The sequence below is a fragment of the Dothidotthia symphoricarpi genome, assembly GCF_010015815.1.
Source record: "Dothidotthia symphoricarpi CBS 119687 unplaced genomic scaffold P153scaffold_12, whole genome shotgun sequence".
In the NCBI taxonomy this organism is placed as follows: domain Eukaryota; kingdom Fungi; phylum Ascomycota; class Dothideomycetes; order Pleosporales; family Dothidotthiaceae; genus Dothidotthia; species Dothidotthia symphoricarpi.
Window position 1 is genome coordinate 105,665 of NW_022985019.1, and position 16,126 is coordinate 121,790.

Consider the following 16,126-nt stretch of genomic DNA (forward strand, 5'->3'; position numbering starts at 1 on the left):
TCATCGTATCTTGACAAGTCACCCATCTTGCACCATGGAATCCTACCGTGCTCATTCCCTGTTCCAGCCCTCTGACCTGGCGCGTGCTATACGGCAGACCATGGACCCTACCAAGCCTTACTCCTATCTGTACGGCTCAATCATGGCCTTTCCCCACACCATGGTAGCTCGAACCATCGCTGTCACAGGCATGGACTTTGTCATGGTCGATGCGCTGCATACGTACGTCTCGTCTCGTCTCAACCACACATCCATCCTGCAAACAATAACAGAGGCTAACGGCCACCAAAGTCCGATTGATGCCGAGAACCTAGTGCGCATCATCCATACAATCAACTTCTGTAGCGAAGGCAAAACTGTCGCCGTTGTACGCGTGCCTTCGGCGCATTCAGATCTCCTGACACATGCCTTAGATGCAGGTAAGATATCTTTGGTCAAGCCCTTGGCATCAGCCAAACTAACAAATGTCTGTTTGCATGCGCTGCCGGAATAGTTTTTCCACACATTGATACGCCTGAAGAAGCAGCCGAGGCCGTGTCCAAGTGTAGATATGCTGGCTCTGGAGGTGACAGGTCACTGTCTCCATGCGCCTTGATCCAAGGCATCACAGATATAGCGCCGCCAGGATCATCACATGATCGCGTAGCCGATGCACACATTGCTGTCATCTGTCAGATTGAAAGCCAGGTCAGTGTTCCTTTTATGCAACCATCGCAGATTGTTGATTCGGAAATGACCTTCAGTTGGCCCTTGACAACGCCGATGCTATCGCCGCTACACCAGGCGTCGACAGTCTAATGCTGGGGCCAGGTGACTTGCGTCTCTCATTAGGTCTTCCCGCTCGCAAGTTCGGTGAGCGCGACGACCCAAAGTTCTTAGGAGCCATCGATCACCTTATTGCCGTGCGAAACCGACACCGTAAGCCGCTTATGACAGTGATATTCAAAGTCTCGGCCGAGGAGGACACTTGGGTCAAGGATTTCAATCTCTTGTTAACCACAGCCGACTTCATCAATGTCGTCAGGGGGCATCAGAATGATTTGGTACAGGCGAAGACCATGGTCGCTAACATGGTAGAGAGTTATGGGTCAGGAAAGGAGTCGAACGAAAATAACCTCAATGGGAATAAGCTGAATGGGCACAAAATGTATGAGCACAGGTCAAACGGAAAAGTATTGAACGGTAATGACGCTGTTGCTAATGGAGGAGGACGAAACGGGCACTAGATTAGACAACACGTTGATTATATTTGTAACATTTACCCACATTCTCGATGCAAGCTTTTCTATAGGCCTTGCCACCAAAACGTTTGTTCAACTTCAAAACGCTGCTCCAGGAACTTCCCTCTGCTGCTTGTTCCAACCTGAATTGTGTAAATGCCCTTTTCGCAAACCCACCGCTCTTCAGCCTCGTCCCAAAAGGCCATTGCGTATTTGAGTTCCATGGGTACTGTGACAGTAGCTTTGGCTTGCTTTGGGATTGTTACCTTTTCGAAGCCTTTGAGTTCCCTCAACGGCCGTCCTACACTAGGCGCTTCGGGCTGAATGTAAACTTGTACGGTCTCAGATCCATCGCGATCCCCAACGTTAGCAACCTCCAACTTGACGGTAAGTGTTGCGTGTTCTTCTTTCCCATCCACTGCGAGTGATAGATCCGAGAGAGCGAACTGCGTATAGGATAGACCATGGCCAAATGGGAAGAGCACTTCTTTGGCCATGATGTCGTAGAAGCGATAGCCCACATAAATATCTTCTCCATATAGAAGGCGTCGTCGCTCCGCACGGCTATAGAGATAGGCAGGGTTGTCGCTAAGGCGGATGGGGAAAGAGAGGGGTAGTTTTCCTGAAGGGTTGACATCGCCGTACAAAACATCGCTGATAGCATTACCTGTTTCGTTGCCACCATACCATACGTGCAGTAACGTCGCAGCCTTGTCGACCCAAGGCATTGCAACAGGGCTCCCTGAACTGATGCAGATGACCGCCTTAGAATTAGCTTCAAGGACTCTCGTAATGAGATCATCAGTATGTTCGGGAAGGTCAATGTTTGCCCGATCAGATCCTTCTGTTTCCCAATCGCCCATGAGCCCTGCTAGGACAACGACTTGATCGAATTCCGCAGCGAGCTTTGCAGCGGCGGCGATGGAAGATTCGACATCTAACTTCATGCAGCCGCCGAGCCGAATGCCGCCAGGATGAAATGTAAGGGGGGAGTTTTTGATAAGCTCCGAAGTATGCGCACCAGCCCAGTGAACAAGCACATTGTACGTCTGTCCCGCCACAAGATTGACAGTTCCAACCACTTCAATGGTACCGGCGCGGAAGAATCCCTCGCCAAAGGTCTGGTTGTGTGTGTTGTCGACGACAAGCTTTCCGTCCACGTAAAGAGAAGCTGTACCCTGAACACTGACTCCAAAATCGTAGGGACCTGATTCCGTAGCTGTGAGAAAACCCTCGATGTTCACATGCCAGTTCTCCTTATCGATACGTTCTGGATGTTCATAGTTGAAAAAATACCCACATGAGTTGAGAAACTCATAGTGATCCACCGGTTTGCGATCAGTGATGGTCGAAGGCTCAGTATAGACATACATGTCGAAACCAAGTTTTCCACTCTTAGTCTTAAGCTGATGGCCCAATAAAGGCCGCTCCTTGTGATTGTACACACCCTGTGCAAAGGCGACTTCAGCCTCGCTACGCTGGCGGATGGCTTCTAACGGAGTTACGGTGTAGTAAGGGCGAAGATGAGCGATTCGTCCACCTCTGTAGGCGGCGATAGCAGCGTTTGGGCCGATGACAGCGATGGACCTGGTAGGATCTAGCGGGAGAATGTTGTTATTGTTTTTCATAAGTACAATTGACTCGGCCGCGGCACGACGAAGTAGTTCACGGTCTTGCTCGCGGTTTAGTGGTCGTTCTGGAGCATCCACTTGAATATTGGACCTCGCAGCCCCCTTCACCATTTTGAGAACATTGCGCACGCAGTTATCGAGGGCTCGGTTCGTCAATCGGTCAGCCAGCAGCGAATGTGCCAAGTTCTTGCCTCTCCACTGACTCGGTCCTGGCATCTCAAGATCAAGTCCAGCGCGGATTGGCCCGGTTGTCGAGTACAACCCGTGCCTGTGTACACAGTCAGTCAGGAATAGTTATCTTGCATGACATGCGAAAACCACCAGTCTGGTAAATCCAAAATGTAAAAAGAGAAGCTTACCAATCACTCATGACCAGACCTTGGAACCCCCATTCCTCACGGAGAATTGTTTGCAAAATCCGTTTATCTTCTGAAACGTGGATCCCATTGATCTTGTTGTATGCAGCCATGATAGCTCCGGGATCACCAAGCTTAATCGCCAGCATAAACGGCATGAGATAAATCTCTCGCAGTGCCCGCTCCGTGACAATGCAATTCATACTGAAGCAGCCTTGTTCTTGGTCTGAGCACACAAAATGTTTTGGTGTCGCAATAATGCCCTTCTCTTGCATTCCACGACACATGTATGCCGCGAGCACCCCGGCAAGCATAGGGTCCTCACCAAAGGCCTCTTGACCGCGGCCTCCTAAAGGTGAACGTGGTATGTTGATACAGGGGCCTAGGAGTACGTGAGAGCCTTTAGCAATGCACTCGTCCCCTAGTAGACCACCAATTTCCTGGAGCAAGGCTCGGTTCCATGTCGCAGCAAGAGCGGGGCCAGCAGGGAGACATATCGTCGGAGTAGAGTTGAAGAAGCGTGTTCCTCGAACAGTGTTTGGGCCATCGCTCGTTCGCAGAGCTGGAATTCCGAGACGAGGGATGGGGAATGTATGCGCGAAGTCGCTACCTAGTAGGAGATAAGTATGGCTCACTTGGATGTTGAAAGCATCCATCCGTACCGGCGGTGAGGTTGCATTTTTCAGCAACAGTGAGCTTGCTCAAGACTTCTTCAACATTGATGTCACACATGGAGACGATTGCGCGATCGTAGTAGAATGGTTGCTAAGCAGAATTGATATCAAGACGATGCTGGGCAAACGAGATTCATTTACATTCAACGTTGTGCATATCTATCTTTTGGATTGAGGAGGCTAAAATCGCAAGGATACGTCCCACCACATAGAGTCCCACCACGTGGAGTCCCAGTAAAACCGACTACGCCAGAATGCAATCGCGTCTAAGGGTTTGCAACGAACCGTTACTGAGGTTGTGCTAGGGCGTTCAAAATGCGACTTGGTCGACTCTGCAGTGGAGCGGAAAAAGACTCAATTGGTGACATCAGTTCAATACGCTAGAGCGTGGTTTGCTGACTCAAGGGTCACGAAGAATTCCTTCTGCAAGTTTTCCCCGTCCAGCCAGTGCACGTCGTATTCAAGTCCCGTATCCGCTGTCCATCTGTGCACTAGTGGCTTAGCCTCGGCTGGGAGCGATAGTCTCACAAGGGGCTTGTACCACCATGGAAAAATCACGAAGGCGAGCATCACCCTAGGGATGCAGGTGCGGTTGGGCATCCCTGCATGCCACAATCGCACATCTCGGAGTACCAGATCCCCTGCTTGGAACACGGGCTGCACGGGTGGGACCCGCGCTCGACGGGCCTCCACAAGCTCAGGTCTGATCGTCGATAAGCCTCCCGGGGCATCACGGGTGTCGACGTGGTCAGCAACGCTAGTATCGCGATGGCTCCCAACCCAAATTTCGGTCGATCCGTTGGTAGCGCTTGTGTCGGTCATATAGAAGTTGGCGACGATCGCAAAAGGAAAGCGTAGATGGTTGTGGTCGAGATCCGCGTGCACGGTTTGTCTCTCAGTCGATTGGAGAGCGGTGTTCCCATTCGCGTAGTGAACTCGAGGACGTGGACCTAGAATTGCGGCGCTAACGGCTGCAGCAAAAGGGTTGGCCCAGAGGGTGTCGAACATGAGCTCTGGGGTGGTTGGGGGTGGTTGGGAGATGTTGCGGGCTGCCTTGGTTTGGTTGAAGTGCGTTGCTGGGTCTGAGGCGAGGTCTTCCGCCTTTGTCACCAAGATCTTGTTGATCGTCTTCACCGCGTCCAGCTCGACCACCTGCTTCAATACCACAATCCCATCGCGTTGGAGAAGCGAGACTGCAGCGCCCACGGTCTCCGCACTGGGGATGCGAGAGCTCCTCTCCTCCTCCGGCACATTGATTGTTTGGACTTGGTTAGACTGCATAGAGAAAACGGAAACGATATGGGTGAAGGATAATGGTGTAGGTTTATATTCCCCTTAGTGTGCAGACTCGGCCGAGTCAAGTAGTATTTCAGTAATGTTCATTAGGTCATAAACCTGGTCAGCGCACTAGGTAAGTTTAGTATCTATCCGCGTAAGTTTAACAGCCTGTACCAAGCATTGTTACCTTCAGCACATACCCACTCATCAAAAGATGTGTTTAGCGAGCAAGAAAAACAACACTACGTAGTACAGACTTCGACCAGTCATCATGTAGGCCTTATTGCACATTAAACACGTTCAGAAAAATGCTATGGCATGATAGATCAGCATGAGGAGTATATTTGAAGAGGCACCGGAGGTAGATCAGGTAAGCTAAGATAGTACATAGGAGTGAGTCTGCGATGAAATTCAGGATAGTATCAACTACCACACGACGATATGTACATTCAAACTAGTATCAAACTCCCTGCGCCTGAGGGAGACTCCTACAACCCTCCTCGATAATGGGTTTAAGCATTAAACTAGTGTAGCAAGAGCAGATTCCGCCTTCGCCCACCCTTTCCTCGCGGCGTCTTTTTCAAGCATCCAACTGCAACTATCGATGAGCAATTCAGCAACCTCTCCCAACGAACTGTTGGCAACTCTCGGATCCAAGAAACCGTATAGTAGCCCGTTAACAAACGACTGTCGCGCCGCCTCCTGAGAAGAGGGTCGCTGGATGGAATCGTATATCTTGAGAACGTTGGGAAGATTTGCTGCAGTGGTTCGAGAATCCGCGATGAGTCGAGCTAGAATATACGCATCCTCGATTCCCTGGCCACCACCCAGTCCTCGATGGGGTGTCATGGCGTGGGCTGCGTCGCCAATCAGGCATACTCGATCTGCTACAAACGATGGAAGAGGGTGAACCACATGGATTGCCCAGCGCGATGCAGTTTTCGGCAATTGTAAGAGACTTACTAGATCTGGTTCCCAGCCATTATATCGTTCGGCAATCCATGCAGCAGGCACTTCCGAGACCCACGGTCCACTAAAAGGGGCAGGTGATCCATTCGCATCAAAGACATTATCGTAAGCAGTTATCTGGATCTCATCCCTAACGGTGTTTGATGTGACATGTCGGCCTTTGCCACACCACTAAATCGTGAAAGTTGAAGTAAGTATTGGAGGTACCAGCAAATAAGGAAATCTAACTTACAATTTTAAATCCACGCAAAGCCTCATTATCAGGGTTCTGCTTTTCGAGTTCTGCCCTTGAGCAGCTCAATCTATAGGCAAACTGACCACTGAACTCAGGCTCGCAGAGGTTTTGGGTTCCTTTGAAAATACCCTGTCGTACACAGGAGTGAACACCATCCGCCCCGATCAATAGATCAACGATAATGCTTGTACTGTCTTCGAAGTTAACGACAATCTTCCCGAGGTCTTGCTGAGCCCAGGCTGTAAGTTTTTTATTTGTGTTGATATGACACCTTCCATCGTTCACATGACCGTGAAGTATGTCAACAAGGTCGTCACGAGGTAAGTGCCTTGGTCCGTGTGGTATTTTGACAAAGTCTATTCCACGTGAGGGATTGTCTGATCTTCGAACAACTGGGCCGGTAACTGTGAATTCGGTTTTTAGTTAACACTTAGAGAGGTCGATAACCAAAATCATGGACCTGGGAATGCTTACCATCTGACCATGGGCGTATCTGTAAACCACGTGATGTACACTCAGATGAAAAATCGCTTATCTCTTCCAGGATTTCCCAATATCTCTTCCAAACCGCGATCCCAGCGCCGATTGCTCTAATGTTTGACTTGCCTTCAAAGACGTGAAGGTCTATATCAGGGCATTTGGCGAGAAAGGCAGCAACAGTTAGACCAGCGATTCCCCCACCACTTGCGGATGTCAGCAAGGACATCAGTTAAGAGTTACAATCAGAACATACCAGATTGCGATCCGGAGTCTCTGCTTCTGGCGAGAGGTCATGCTTTAGAACGCGAGCAGCGGGAGATGTGCTAGAGACACAAAGAAATGGATATCGATCGACGAGTGTTAATCTGAATTGATTATGCTACTCGTTCACCTAACGCGTTCTCATGTTACATGGGTATAAAGAAGGGAAGCCTTGACGAAAGGTCTTAATCCATGCAGGGTTCAAGTATGCGTTGGCAATTTCTGTTACCCAATGTGTCACTCTCAACCAATGGCTTAGACCGGCAGGTAATGACACATTAGCGTTTTCTAGAATTGGGTAGATCCACGATATGTGGGACCTGCATGCGGACCTAAGTAATTACGTCATTTCGCTTTGTTCGTGATTAGTAACTATAGGGAACGATTCTTACAACTGGCCTGCCGCGTGTCGACTTCCCTATGAACACCCGCGTCAGTCCAAGTAGCAAATCCTAATACTACTAATCAGAGAGGTCGTGTTATTTATCTTGCTCCTGATAAGTACAACCCTTATATGTCGACGCAGCCTTTCTATTATAGTTATTCATGTCTTCGTTGCGCATGTCCTAGAGAATCGTCTTCTTCGTTATGTACCCAAACCATGTTCTGCTTTCGTGTAAAGCGAATTGGAGTAGGAAAGCTCTTCACGTCGAATAAAGTTCCCACGTTGACCAGTTACTGAAGGTCATCTTCGCTCACTATGCATCTTGGCTGCTCGAATAGCGGCCTCCAGAACACTCGTCATCACTATTCTCGTGGCCGATGTTGACGAAATTGTGCATAGAGTCACACAAGAACTTGCAAGGAGCATGCGAGAAGAGGAGATAGCAGATGGGACTGAAGTCAGGTGCGTGAGTATTCTATTCATGAATCCGGTGGCGTCATATATCCTATGATTATGCTGAACCCATGCATAGGGTTGTCGGTTTATTTACAGATGATACAAAGAACGGTGGTCTTGACGATTCTTTCCGTCTTGCCTGGAAGTCTCTTATGAGCCAAAAGGCTATTCGATGTGCACATACATCGATTGAAGCAGCAGCGGCATCTAGACCGTCGCTTGTTATCTTGGATGTAAGTAGCTCCGAAGCCTGTCGTACATGCTTAGAGATTAATCAGCGTGACCTGATAAATTGTAGGGATTTCAGTTATCCTGGCTGAAAATAATCCGTGCCGACGTCTCTCCTCCACCCGTTTTCCAGTGGATGATGGCGTTCTCTGGTGGTCTTCTGTATATGTGTGGGCCTGCTGACCTGGGCGGACGAGGTGGCCAGCCTGCGCTGCATGATCAACACAATTGTACAGATTTTGTCCGAATCCCTGGATTGCCGCCAATGACATGCATAGAGTTGAACCCACAGGACGTAGGAGATAAGAGAAGCAAAATTCAGATGGCTGAGGCGACTATGGCCGAGTAAGTTCGTTCTTTTATCGCACACACTCGTGCTCAAATTGATCAAGTTGGCAGATTCCTGGAAGAGGCCGACGGCCTTCTGACTACTTGTGCGTCCGCGTATGATGACAAAGAGAGTTTGGAAAGTATCACTAAATGGATCGCTCGTCGAAACAAGCGTATGACGTTTCATATTGGTCCGATGCTACCTTTGATGCCTGGTACTACAAAATTCTCTGAAATGGCAGTTGAAGCTGAGATCACCAGTATACCAAATGGTTGGGGTCACATTGCGTTAGAGTTCTTGAACACAAGAATGAGGTCCCATGGGCAACGGAGCGTTTTCTACATCAGCTTCGGGACAGAGCATTGGTGAATCGAGCTGACATCTGTATTCAGACGTTTCTGACTTTAAACATAGGCCCTTGTCCCTAGATTATATTCAGGTGCTGTTAACAGCCTTGAAGAACAGAGGATTTCCATTCGTAAATAGATCCTGTACCCCTTTCTGTGCTGCCAGCTAACCGTATTACGATGAAGATTCTTGCTCATGCGCATCCGGATGCCAAAATTCCCGAAAACATGATCACCGAGTTCCAAACTTTGGGACATGGTCTATTCCTACCATTTGCACCACAACAAGCGGTACTAGCTCACGAGGTTTGTCACTGTGCCAGAGCATTTTTGATTTCCAAGAGTGCTACTAACGTACTAGGCTTGTGGTTGGTTTGTTACACATGGAGGAGCCAATGGGGCAGTAGAAGCTTTGAGTCAAGGAGTCCCATTGTGAGTCACAAACCAAATAACTTCAATACAATGCTCAAAGACATTAGAATCGGGTGGCCTTTTGCAGTAGACCAGCCGTTGAACGTAGCCTACATGGCGCGGACACTTGACGTCGGATTTGAATTAACGACACCACGTACTGGGTCCTGCCCCTTAGCGAGGGGTAGCTCATCCGAGCCATCACCTACTCTCGATCAATACAAATCCGAACTTGAATGCGTACTAGATGCAACGCAAAAGAAGATTGGGAAGAGAAAAAGAGAAAATGCTCAGAGAATTGGAAGCAATCTAGCCCTTGCCTGGTCGAGGAATGGGGGCAGGGCAAGAGAAGAATTGCAGAGATTCTTAGACAAACTTCAGATATAATGGAATGGATTCCTAGTTGTAGGGAAAATACCATTGCCTCTGAGAAGGTACCTATGTTGCTTAGAGAAGCAATCGACAATAATACAAACTTCGATCAAAACCCAAAAGAACAAGAAAACGATAGCCGCTATTACATTCGGGCTGCAGTAGCGTGACACTAATGTAGGATAGACGGCGTACATAGCTACTAGGAGGGGTGCATCACATTTGCAACAGAATACAACCGTGCATAGTTCTAATGCACCGGCTTTTAGTGCCACAACAAACTAGTTATATGACGCAGTGATCTTCGTACACCGCTAAAATACGTGTCATACAAATGACAGCTTAACTACTGCTGTAGGTACTTTTAAAGAATGCACTTGTAATAAGGCATTAAGTGTCTACTTACAGGCCCAACTCTCTACTCGAGCTTCAACTTCTTGTTATACTTTGACACCTCCAGGCGACTCTCAACCCTCATAGCCTGAATCTCAACAGTCAATATGAAACAGGAACAAAGCCGTCGTTTGGTGTTGATCTCGCACCCTCGAACCACCTCAAATTTACTTCTTAAAGTCCTCAATTTGGATGAGCAACCCGACATCCTGCAACTTCCGTTAGACCGCAAAAGCACACATCTGTTCCTCCCGGGAATCAAAGTGAGATTCGAAAATGGTATACAAGCCAAAAGAGTATGCGACTGGTCAGAAGAGGAGATCAGTACTACTGTTCAAAATTACAAGGAGGTTCTTGAAGAGCTCGACATATATGCGTCTCGCGCAGATAAGGAAGGCAAGATTGCTTTTTTCAGAGAGCATAGTGGGGCGCTTATGGATCCAGTCGCACAAACACGATTCTACACTGGAGAGACTTCCGTCCGAGAAACTTGGCGAATCGAAACACCAGACAGACTAAGCGCCTACCGCTCTCGGCTGAATGACACGTTACTCCCAGACGATTTCATGAAGGACTGGCTACCGACTTTCATCATTAGGCATCCTGCTTTGGCTTTCCCGTCGTTCTGGCGCGTTCTACAGGCTTCAAACAGTACTCAAGAGGAGCGAATCCGGGATGGAGAAATTGTGAACACCTACCGTTGGACCCGGTCTATATATGATTGTTACAGTAGTACCTTTGGTATGGACGGCATAATTCTAGATGCTGAAGATATCATCGCAAAGCCTGAGGTGCTCGTCAGTTATTGTGAGAGAGTTGGGCTGGATCCCTCCAAATTGAAATTTAGCTGGAATGCCAAGTACACGAGCGAGGAGCTTCAGCAACACAAGAACCAGGATCCCCGACATCACGCGTTCATGGCAACTGTGGACACATCATCTGGAATCTTGAAAGGTAAAGCGCCATCTCATGTTGACATCGAGGCGGAAATACAGAAGTGGCAAGAAGAGTTTGATGAAATAACTTGCGCGAAGCTAGAAAAATGGGTTAGGGCGGCCACTACAGACTATGAATATTTGAGAAGTAAGAAGTTAAGTGCTTAGAGCTAGGATTTGCTTTCAGAATAACAGATGTGCGACGCTACAGTTGATAGTAGGGAATAGATTACACATGAATTGGAAATGTCCCTGAGAGATTATCAGGGATGTTTACGATAACTACGTTATTATATACACACAACCTAAGTCTTGCTGTAGGGACCTTACTGATTTTGGCAATACTTAATGTCGTTTAGGTTTTCATCTCGCAACCTTTGTCAGTTTATATTGCGAACATACTGCGCCTCAATCAGGCCAACTAGGTCAAAGAGGCGATGAAATCATTCTTTGACACAATGAATCGTGAATGAACTAATAGCGCGCCTTATTTAGATATAGTATGTGCACACTGACTGCTCGTCTTTGTAACCCTTTGCTCCTTCAGACTTACTTCACATATATTCAAATTTTAATCACAGTTTCAATATCGTCACTGGCTCGTGAGATGTTGTCGCTCACCTTCTTCACTCGCTCCGACATCCCCGCTATCTCCGACATCTCCATCATCTCCGACATCTCGATCAAGATTGATGAATATCGATCGCTGAAAGCATGTCCAACTGGGCCTTGCATGGCGTCAAATACTCGATACTATTGGCGTACAAATAGCTCATCTTGACCAGACATCGGAGGCATCACGATTGTACCTCTAAGACCGCGAGGGACCTCTTATCTCCGCCCGAGTGCCATTCATACGCATGCTTGTAAGTCTCCACACCTATTAGACTGCAAAGATCAAGGAAATCGAGTTAAACATATAAAAGAGGCTGATACGTCGCAGAGCCTGAAAATGTAACGCCTTTGATTCGAACACCCACCTCTGCTTCCATATCTCGATCAGGTTTGTAACATTTTGATCGAGAAGATCCTCTCACAATGTCCAGACAGCTCCTCGCAATTTTTGGTGCTACGGGAAACCAGGGTTTCTCCATCGCAAACTTTGTCCTCAATGATCGAGAACTCGCTCAGCGTTACAACGTGCGCGCTGTATCTCGCGACATCTCGAATTCCAAGATGCAGGAGCTCAAGTCCAAAGGCGCAGAGCTTGCCCAAGCAGACCTCAACGACCCAAAAACACTCCCATCCGCCTTGAAAGATGTCACGCACACTTTCTTCATGACAACAACGCAGTACCAAGGCGGTACGCGCGAGATCGAGACCCGTCAAGCGAAAGATTTCTGTGCCGCGGCCATGGAAGCGGGCGTCCAGTACATAATATTCAGCTCTATGTCGCACCCATTCGAAATCTCGGACGGGAAGCTCAAGAACGTGGAGCACTTTGACGTCAAAGCTGAGATCGAAGAGTACATCCGCAGTCTACCTATCAAGGCCGCTTTCTTTGCCCCAGGATCGTTCATGCAAAACCTCCAGAACCACATGAAACCACGGCCCTCGCCAGCAAACGACGGGACGTTTGTCCTAGCAAACTGCGGGCATGGATACACCGCACTGCCGTTGATCGACATCACAGATACAGGTAGATGGGTGGGCGCCATCCTTGCAGATCCCGACAAATATGAAGGCAAGTTCTTTGCCGCGGCGGAGGGCTTGTACACGATGGACGAGACGGCTGCGATCGTCAGTAAGGTTACGGGGAAAACGGTCAGACATCATCAGTTGCCGGATGAGGTGTTTAGAGGGTTCATGCCTGGGCCTCTGGGAGACGCGCTATTCGAGATGCACGTATTCATGAGGGATTATGGATACTATGGCAAGAGCATGAAGGAAGATGTTGATTGGGCAAGGAAACAGTCAAAAGGTGAATTGAGGGGGTTGGAGAAGTTCTTGCGGGCGCAAGAATATTCGTTGGAGTGATTTGATGCAGTAATATCTCCTGCTAAGAACCATTCTCATCTATTGATCCTTCAATACTGCTCGCAACAGTCCCTGTTCCAAGCCTACCCGCATTTCTTTGTGGTTTTGCACAGTCCGGCTTCACGCATGCTTGCTCAGACACTCCTCAAGCAAGCCCAATAGTTCCCCTTTCCGTTTTTCTCCGATCCAGCTCCCATGTATCGAGTTCTTGACGATAGTGCTCCATTCTTCCTTGCTCAAGTCGAAAGCCTTCTGCACGGCGCAGTAGTTGTTGAGGATGTAGCCCCCAAAGTACGCCGGATCGTCGCTGTTGATGCTGAATTTCACTCCAGCATCGAGGAAAGTTTTGATAGGCACTTGGCTAACTTCCTTGACGGCCTGTAGGCAGACATTGCTCAGCGGACAAACTGTCAACAGGATCTTCTCGTTTACAATGCGTTGCATCAACGCGGGGTCCTCTGTGAGCCGGATGCCGTGGTCAATGCGCTCCGCGCGTAGGGAGTCAAGTGCGCCGCTGATGTATGTTGTATCGCCTTCCTCACCAGCATGTGCAGTTCTGTGAAGTCCCAGCTTCTCGCCTTGGAGGTATTGTTCGGTAAAGAGTTCTGGCCGGAAGCCGACTTCCGATGAGTCCAACCCAAGCCCAGAGATGATGCGTTGTTCACCTTCAAAGTAGCCCCCCGATACAGCTGACTTCATTGTTTCCGCTGCATCTTTCGCGGGGAGATGGCGCAGGAAGCACATGATAAGTTGGCTTGTGATGCCAAGCTCTTTCTCGGCCCGCACACAGGCTGCATTAAACCCGTCTACCACCGTCTTAAATGCGATACCCCTTTCTGTGTGACTTTGCGGGTCAAAGAAGACCTCTGCATGTTTCACTCCATCCCTATGCGCTGTAGTGAAGTATTCCCACCCTAGCATCTCGAAATCCTCCTGCGTGATCACGACGTCGAGGGCGCGATAGTAACAATCGAGGAAATCTTGCAGGTTGTCGAAGTGTTCATAACGCTTAGACAGTGTCTCGACAGACTCATAGATGGGATTCTCCTCTGGTGTCGGCAGTGAGATATTGTTCTTAGCGGCGAGCTTGAAGACCAAGGCGGGCGATAGACATCCTTCGAGATGGAGGTGGTGCTCGCACTTGGGCAGCTCGGCGAGGAAGTCGTGAAGTGGTGATTGGCACATGGTGGCTGTGTTGGGATATGGTTTTGTGATGCTTTGAGGTTCTGGATTTATTTCGTGAATTCGTACAGTGATGCGCGTCGCGCCTCTTTTAGCAAGCGTCGCGCCGGCGCTCGCCGACGGGCGTGGGTGAGCTACGAAAATCTCGATTTTTAAAGATACTTCTGATCCACTCACCGCTTCACTGAAACATGTGTCTTCGGCGTAAAACTGAGGTTCAGGATATTGCACCGCGCGTTCTCCTTGTCACAATCGTGCTTGCTGTTTGTAATGGAGCTGGTATTAGCCGTACTTATTAATGCATGGCTGCCCACTTCAAGCCATTTGTCATGCCAGCAAAGAGATACAATTTCTCGAAGTACCTCATTTCAAGTAGATGGTTATTAACCTCACAACCTGGTGAGAGTATGTTACATTCGGGCATCGAAGAAGGTGGTGTATCTAGTGCGTGCACATAGTCTTTTCCTCGACCTTCAATGTAGGTAATACCCCTTTGAAATACAAACCAGGTTACATCTTGCGATTGTAAGGGGTCGCACGGTCATGTAACCGCCAACATGACACAAAATAGGTTGTCTCTGAATATCGTAAATGTGAGATAGATCACCAACAACTTATTCTTTGGCAGATACCACCGCACTATTTCATTGTTGTGCCCATGCATTATTACATCCCATGGACCGACGGAATTGATAAGATTGAGTTTGAACCTCGTTACTGGCAAGATCTGAAAAAATCCATCCCTCCACTTCCCTCACTCTAGCGTGAGATGACTCGCACACATTTCTGCGCTTGACCTGTTAGAGCTAGCACACGAAAGCAACCAACTCTACCACTCTTTTCCTTTAATACCGACATCACCCTCAATGTGGCTACTGATGTTGAGGGAGGGGACGCTGCCATATGTAAATACGGTCGCAGCGGCAGTTAGAAGCGCGTTATACTGCTTACTTACACCCAACATCATCGGTTCATCTCGCTGGCGATGACTTCATCGACCAGGGTGTCAACATAGTCCTTAGCAAGAGTCCCAATATATCTACTCCTCGCCTGCACGACATAAGTTCCACAGTCTCACTGGTATTGGCATACTTGGAAAGGATGATTGCAATTGAAGTATATTGAAACAAATTCGATGCTGAACCAATGTGACAAACGATAGCAATTATACAAAACTACTCAGAAAAGTCATACAAATCAAACTGCTAACTCGTGTAATCCTTCTTCGCATCACCTAACACTCACATCAAATTCCCTTCAGCATCGTAGCGCACCAATTGCGCCTTTGGACCCTTAGGCCCTATGTGATTTCTCACGGTCCCCAGTCTCCTCGCATAATATTTCAGATCCTTTTCCATCAGGTCCAGCTTCCGCCCTAGTTCACCACGTTCTTCAATGGACTTGATCACTGCCTGCAACGTCTCACGCCGGAGCCCCCCCTTCTCTGCCGGCATTTCGAGGATCTGATCCCGATACTCGCTCAACTCATGTGCCAACCCTTCTAGTTCGGCTCGGAAATTGGCAACTTCCAGGACAAGAGAGACTTGGGTGGCTTCTAGAGAAGGAAGGGTGTAAGAGTGATTAGAGGACGGATCTGAGATGAAAGTATGAATCGCTGTACGGTGAGCCTTTACGGCGGTGACGAGCATGTGGAAGGTGGTGCTGGGAACCGAGGGAGTATGAGAGCTGCTTGGTATGCGAGAAGGGTATGGTAAAGGGGTCCACGTGGAGCCAGAGGTCGACATGGTGATTGGTATACTTGGACTATTCAGGGTGTTCTCAGGCACAGTTGAGTCTGTTCTGAGCACATTGGGAAGAACTGTCGGTCTGTACTTATAGAAAGGGGTAGGAAAGTGACACACCATCTCACACTGTGTTGAAGCACAGTGTCCATCTTCCTAAGAACGTGCATAATGCGTCTCATTGTTGTCATTTACTGAGGCACGAGCGCATTGTTTTACAGCAAGTCTCAAATAGGCGTGTTAGTGTGCAGATCGTTTGAGTT

General features: G+C 48.5%; 9 protein-coding genes across 9 annotated transcripts; 4 read left to right on the forward strand and 5 right to left on the reverse strand.

Moving 5' to 3' along the window:
• Positions 1-34: 34 nt before the first annotated feature.
• On the forward strand, positions 35-1,233 carry P153DRAFT_317895 (HpcH/HpaI aldolase/citrate lyase family protein; the record flags this gene model as incomplete). The annotated part of the gene is made up of 4 exons (XM_033665036.1): positions 35-222; positions 292-419; positions 440-687; positions 744-1,233. The coding sequence occupies 4 exons, from the start codon at positions 35-37 to the stop codon at positions 1,224-1,226; spliced, it is 1,047 nt and encodes a 348-aa protein (XP_033522665.1). The 3' UTR covers positions 1,227-1,233.
• Positions 1,234-1,285: 52 nt separating this feature from the next.
• P153DRAFT_376466 (glycoside hydrolase family 3 protein) lies at positions 1,286-3,939 on the reverse strand (the record flags this gene model as incomplete). Its single annotated transcript, XM_033669662.1, has 3 exons — positions 1,286-3,119; positions 3,211-3,817; positions 3,870-3,939. 3 exons carry the CDS (start codon positions 3,937-3,939, stop codon positions 1,286-1,288), a joined length of 2,511 nt encoding a protein of 836 aa, XP_033522666.1.
• Positions 3,940-4,128: 189 nt separating this feature from the next.
• P153DRAFT_341792 (phytanoyl-CoA dioxygenase family protein) lies at positions 4,129-5,165 on the reverse strand (the record flags this gene model as incomplete). The annotated part of the gene is made up of 1 exon (XM_033665939.1): positions 4,129-5,165. The coding sequence occupies one exon, from the start codon at positions 5,160-5,162 to the stop codon at positions 4,254-4,256; it is 909 nt and encodes a 302-aa protein (XP_033522667.1). The 3' UTR covers positions 4,129-4,253.
• Positions 5,166-5,561: 396 nt separating this feature from the next.
• On the reverse strand, positions 5,562-7,149 carry P153DRAFT_317901 (FAD/NAD(P)-binding domain-containing protein). Its single transcript, XM_033665037.1, has 4 exons — positions 7,097-7,149; positions 6,838-7,046; positions 6,361-6,767; positions 5,562-6,299 (listed from the first exon to the last, which is right to left on the reverse strand). Exons 1-4 carry the CDS (start codon positions 7,135-7,137, stop codon positions 5,679-5,681), a joined length of 1,278 nt encoding a protein of 425 aa, XP_033522668.1. The 5' UTR covers positions 7,138-7,149; the 3' UTR covers positions 5,562-5,678.
• Positions 7,150-7,692: 543 nt separating this feature from the next.
• P153DRAFT_357653 (glycosyltransferase family 1 protein) lies at positions 7,693-9,649 on the forward strand (the record flags this gene model as incomplete). Its single annotated transcript, XM_033666748.1, has 8 exons — positions 7,693-7,735; positions 7,789-7,951; positions 8,022-8,178; positions 8,244-8,518; positions 8,573-8,718; positions 9,018-9,157; positions 9,213-9,283; positions 9,331-9,649. 8 exons carry the CDS (start codon positions 7,693-7,695, stop codon positions 9,647-9,649), a joined length of 1,314 nt encoding a protein of 437 aa, XP_033522669.1.
• Positions 9,650-10,134: 485 nt separating this feature from the next.
• P153DRAFT_386408 (uncharacterized protein) lies at positions 10,135-11,130 on the forward strand (the record flags this gene model as incomplete). The annotated part of the gene is made up of 1 exon (XM_033670527.1): positions 10,135-11,130. One exon carries the CDS (start codon positions 10,135-10,137, stop codon positions 11,128-11,130), a length of 996 nt encoding a protein of 331 aa, XP_033522670.1.
• Positions 11,131-11,639: 509 nt separating this feature from the next.
• P153DRAFT_317906 (NAD(P)-binding protein) lies at positions 11,640-12,946 on the forward strand. Its single transcript, XM_033665038.1, has 2 exons — positions 11,640-11,828; positions 11,906-12,946. Exon 2 carries the CDS (start codon positions 12,001-12,003, stop codon positions 12,937-12,939), a length of 939 nt encoding a protein of 312 aa, XP_033522671.1. The 5' UTR covers positions 11,640-11,828; positions 11,906-12,000; the 3' UTR covers positions 12,940-12,946.
• Positions 12,865-14,132, reverse strand: P153DRAFT_367454 (adenosine deaminase). The gene has a single exon (XM_033668282.1). The coding sequence runs from the start codon at positions 14,122-14,124 to the stop codon at positions 13,060-13,062; it is 1,065 nt and encodes a 354-aa protein (XP_033522672.1). The 5' UTR covers positions 14,125-14,132; the 3' UTR covers positions 12,865-13,059.
• Positions 14,133-14,948: 816 nt separating this feature from the next.
• P153DRAFT_431968 (uncharacterized protein) lies at positions 14,949-15,866 on the reverse strand (the record flags this gene model as incomplete). Its single annotated transcript, XM_033672941.1, has 2 exons — positions 14,949-15,171; positions 15,396-15,866. The coding sequence occupies 2 exons, from the start codon at positions 15,864-15,866 to the stop codon at positions 15,085-15,087; spliced, it is 558 nt and encodes a 185-aa protein (XP_033522673.1). The 3' UTR covers positions 14,949-15,084.
• Positions 15,867-16,126: the final 260 nt, after the last annotated feature.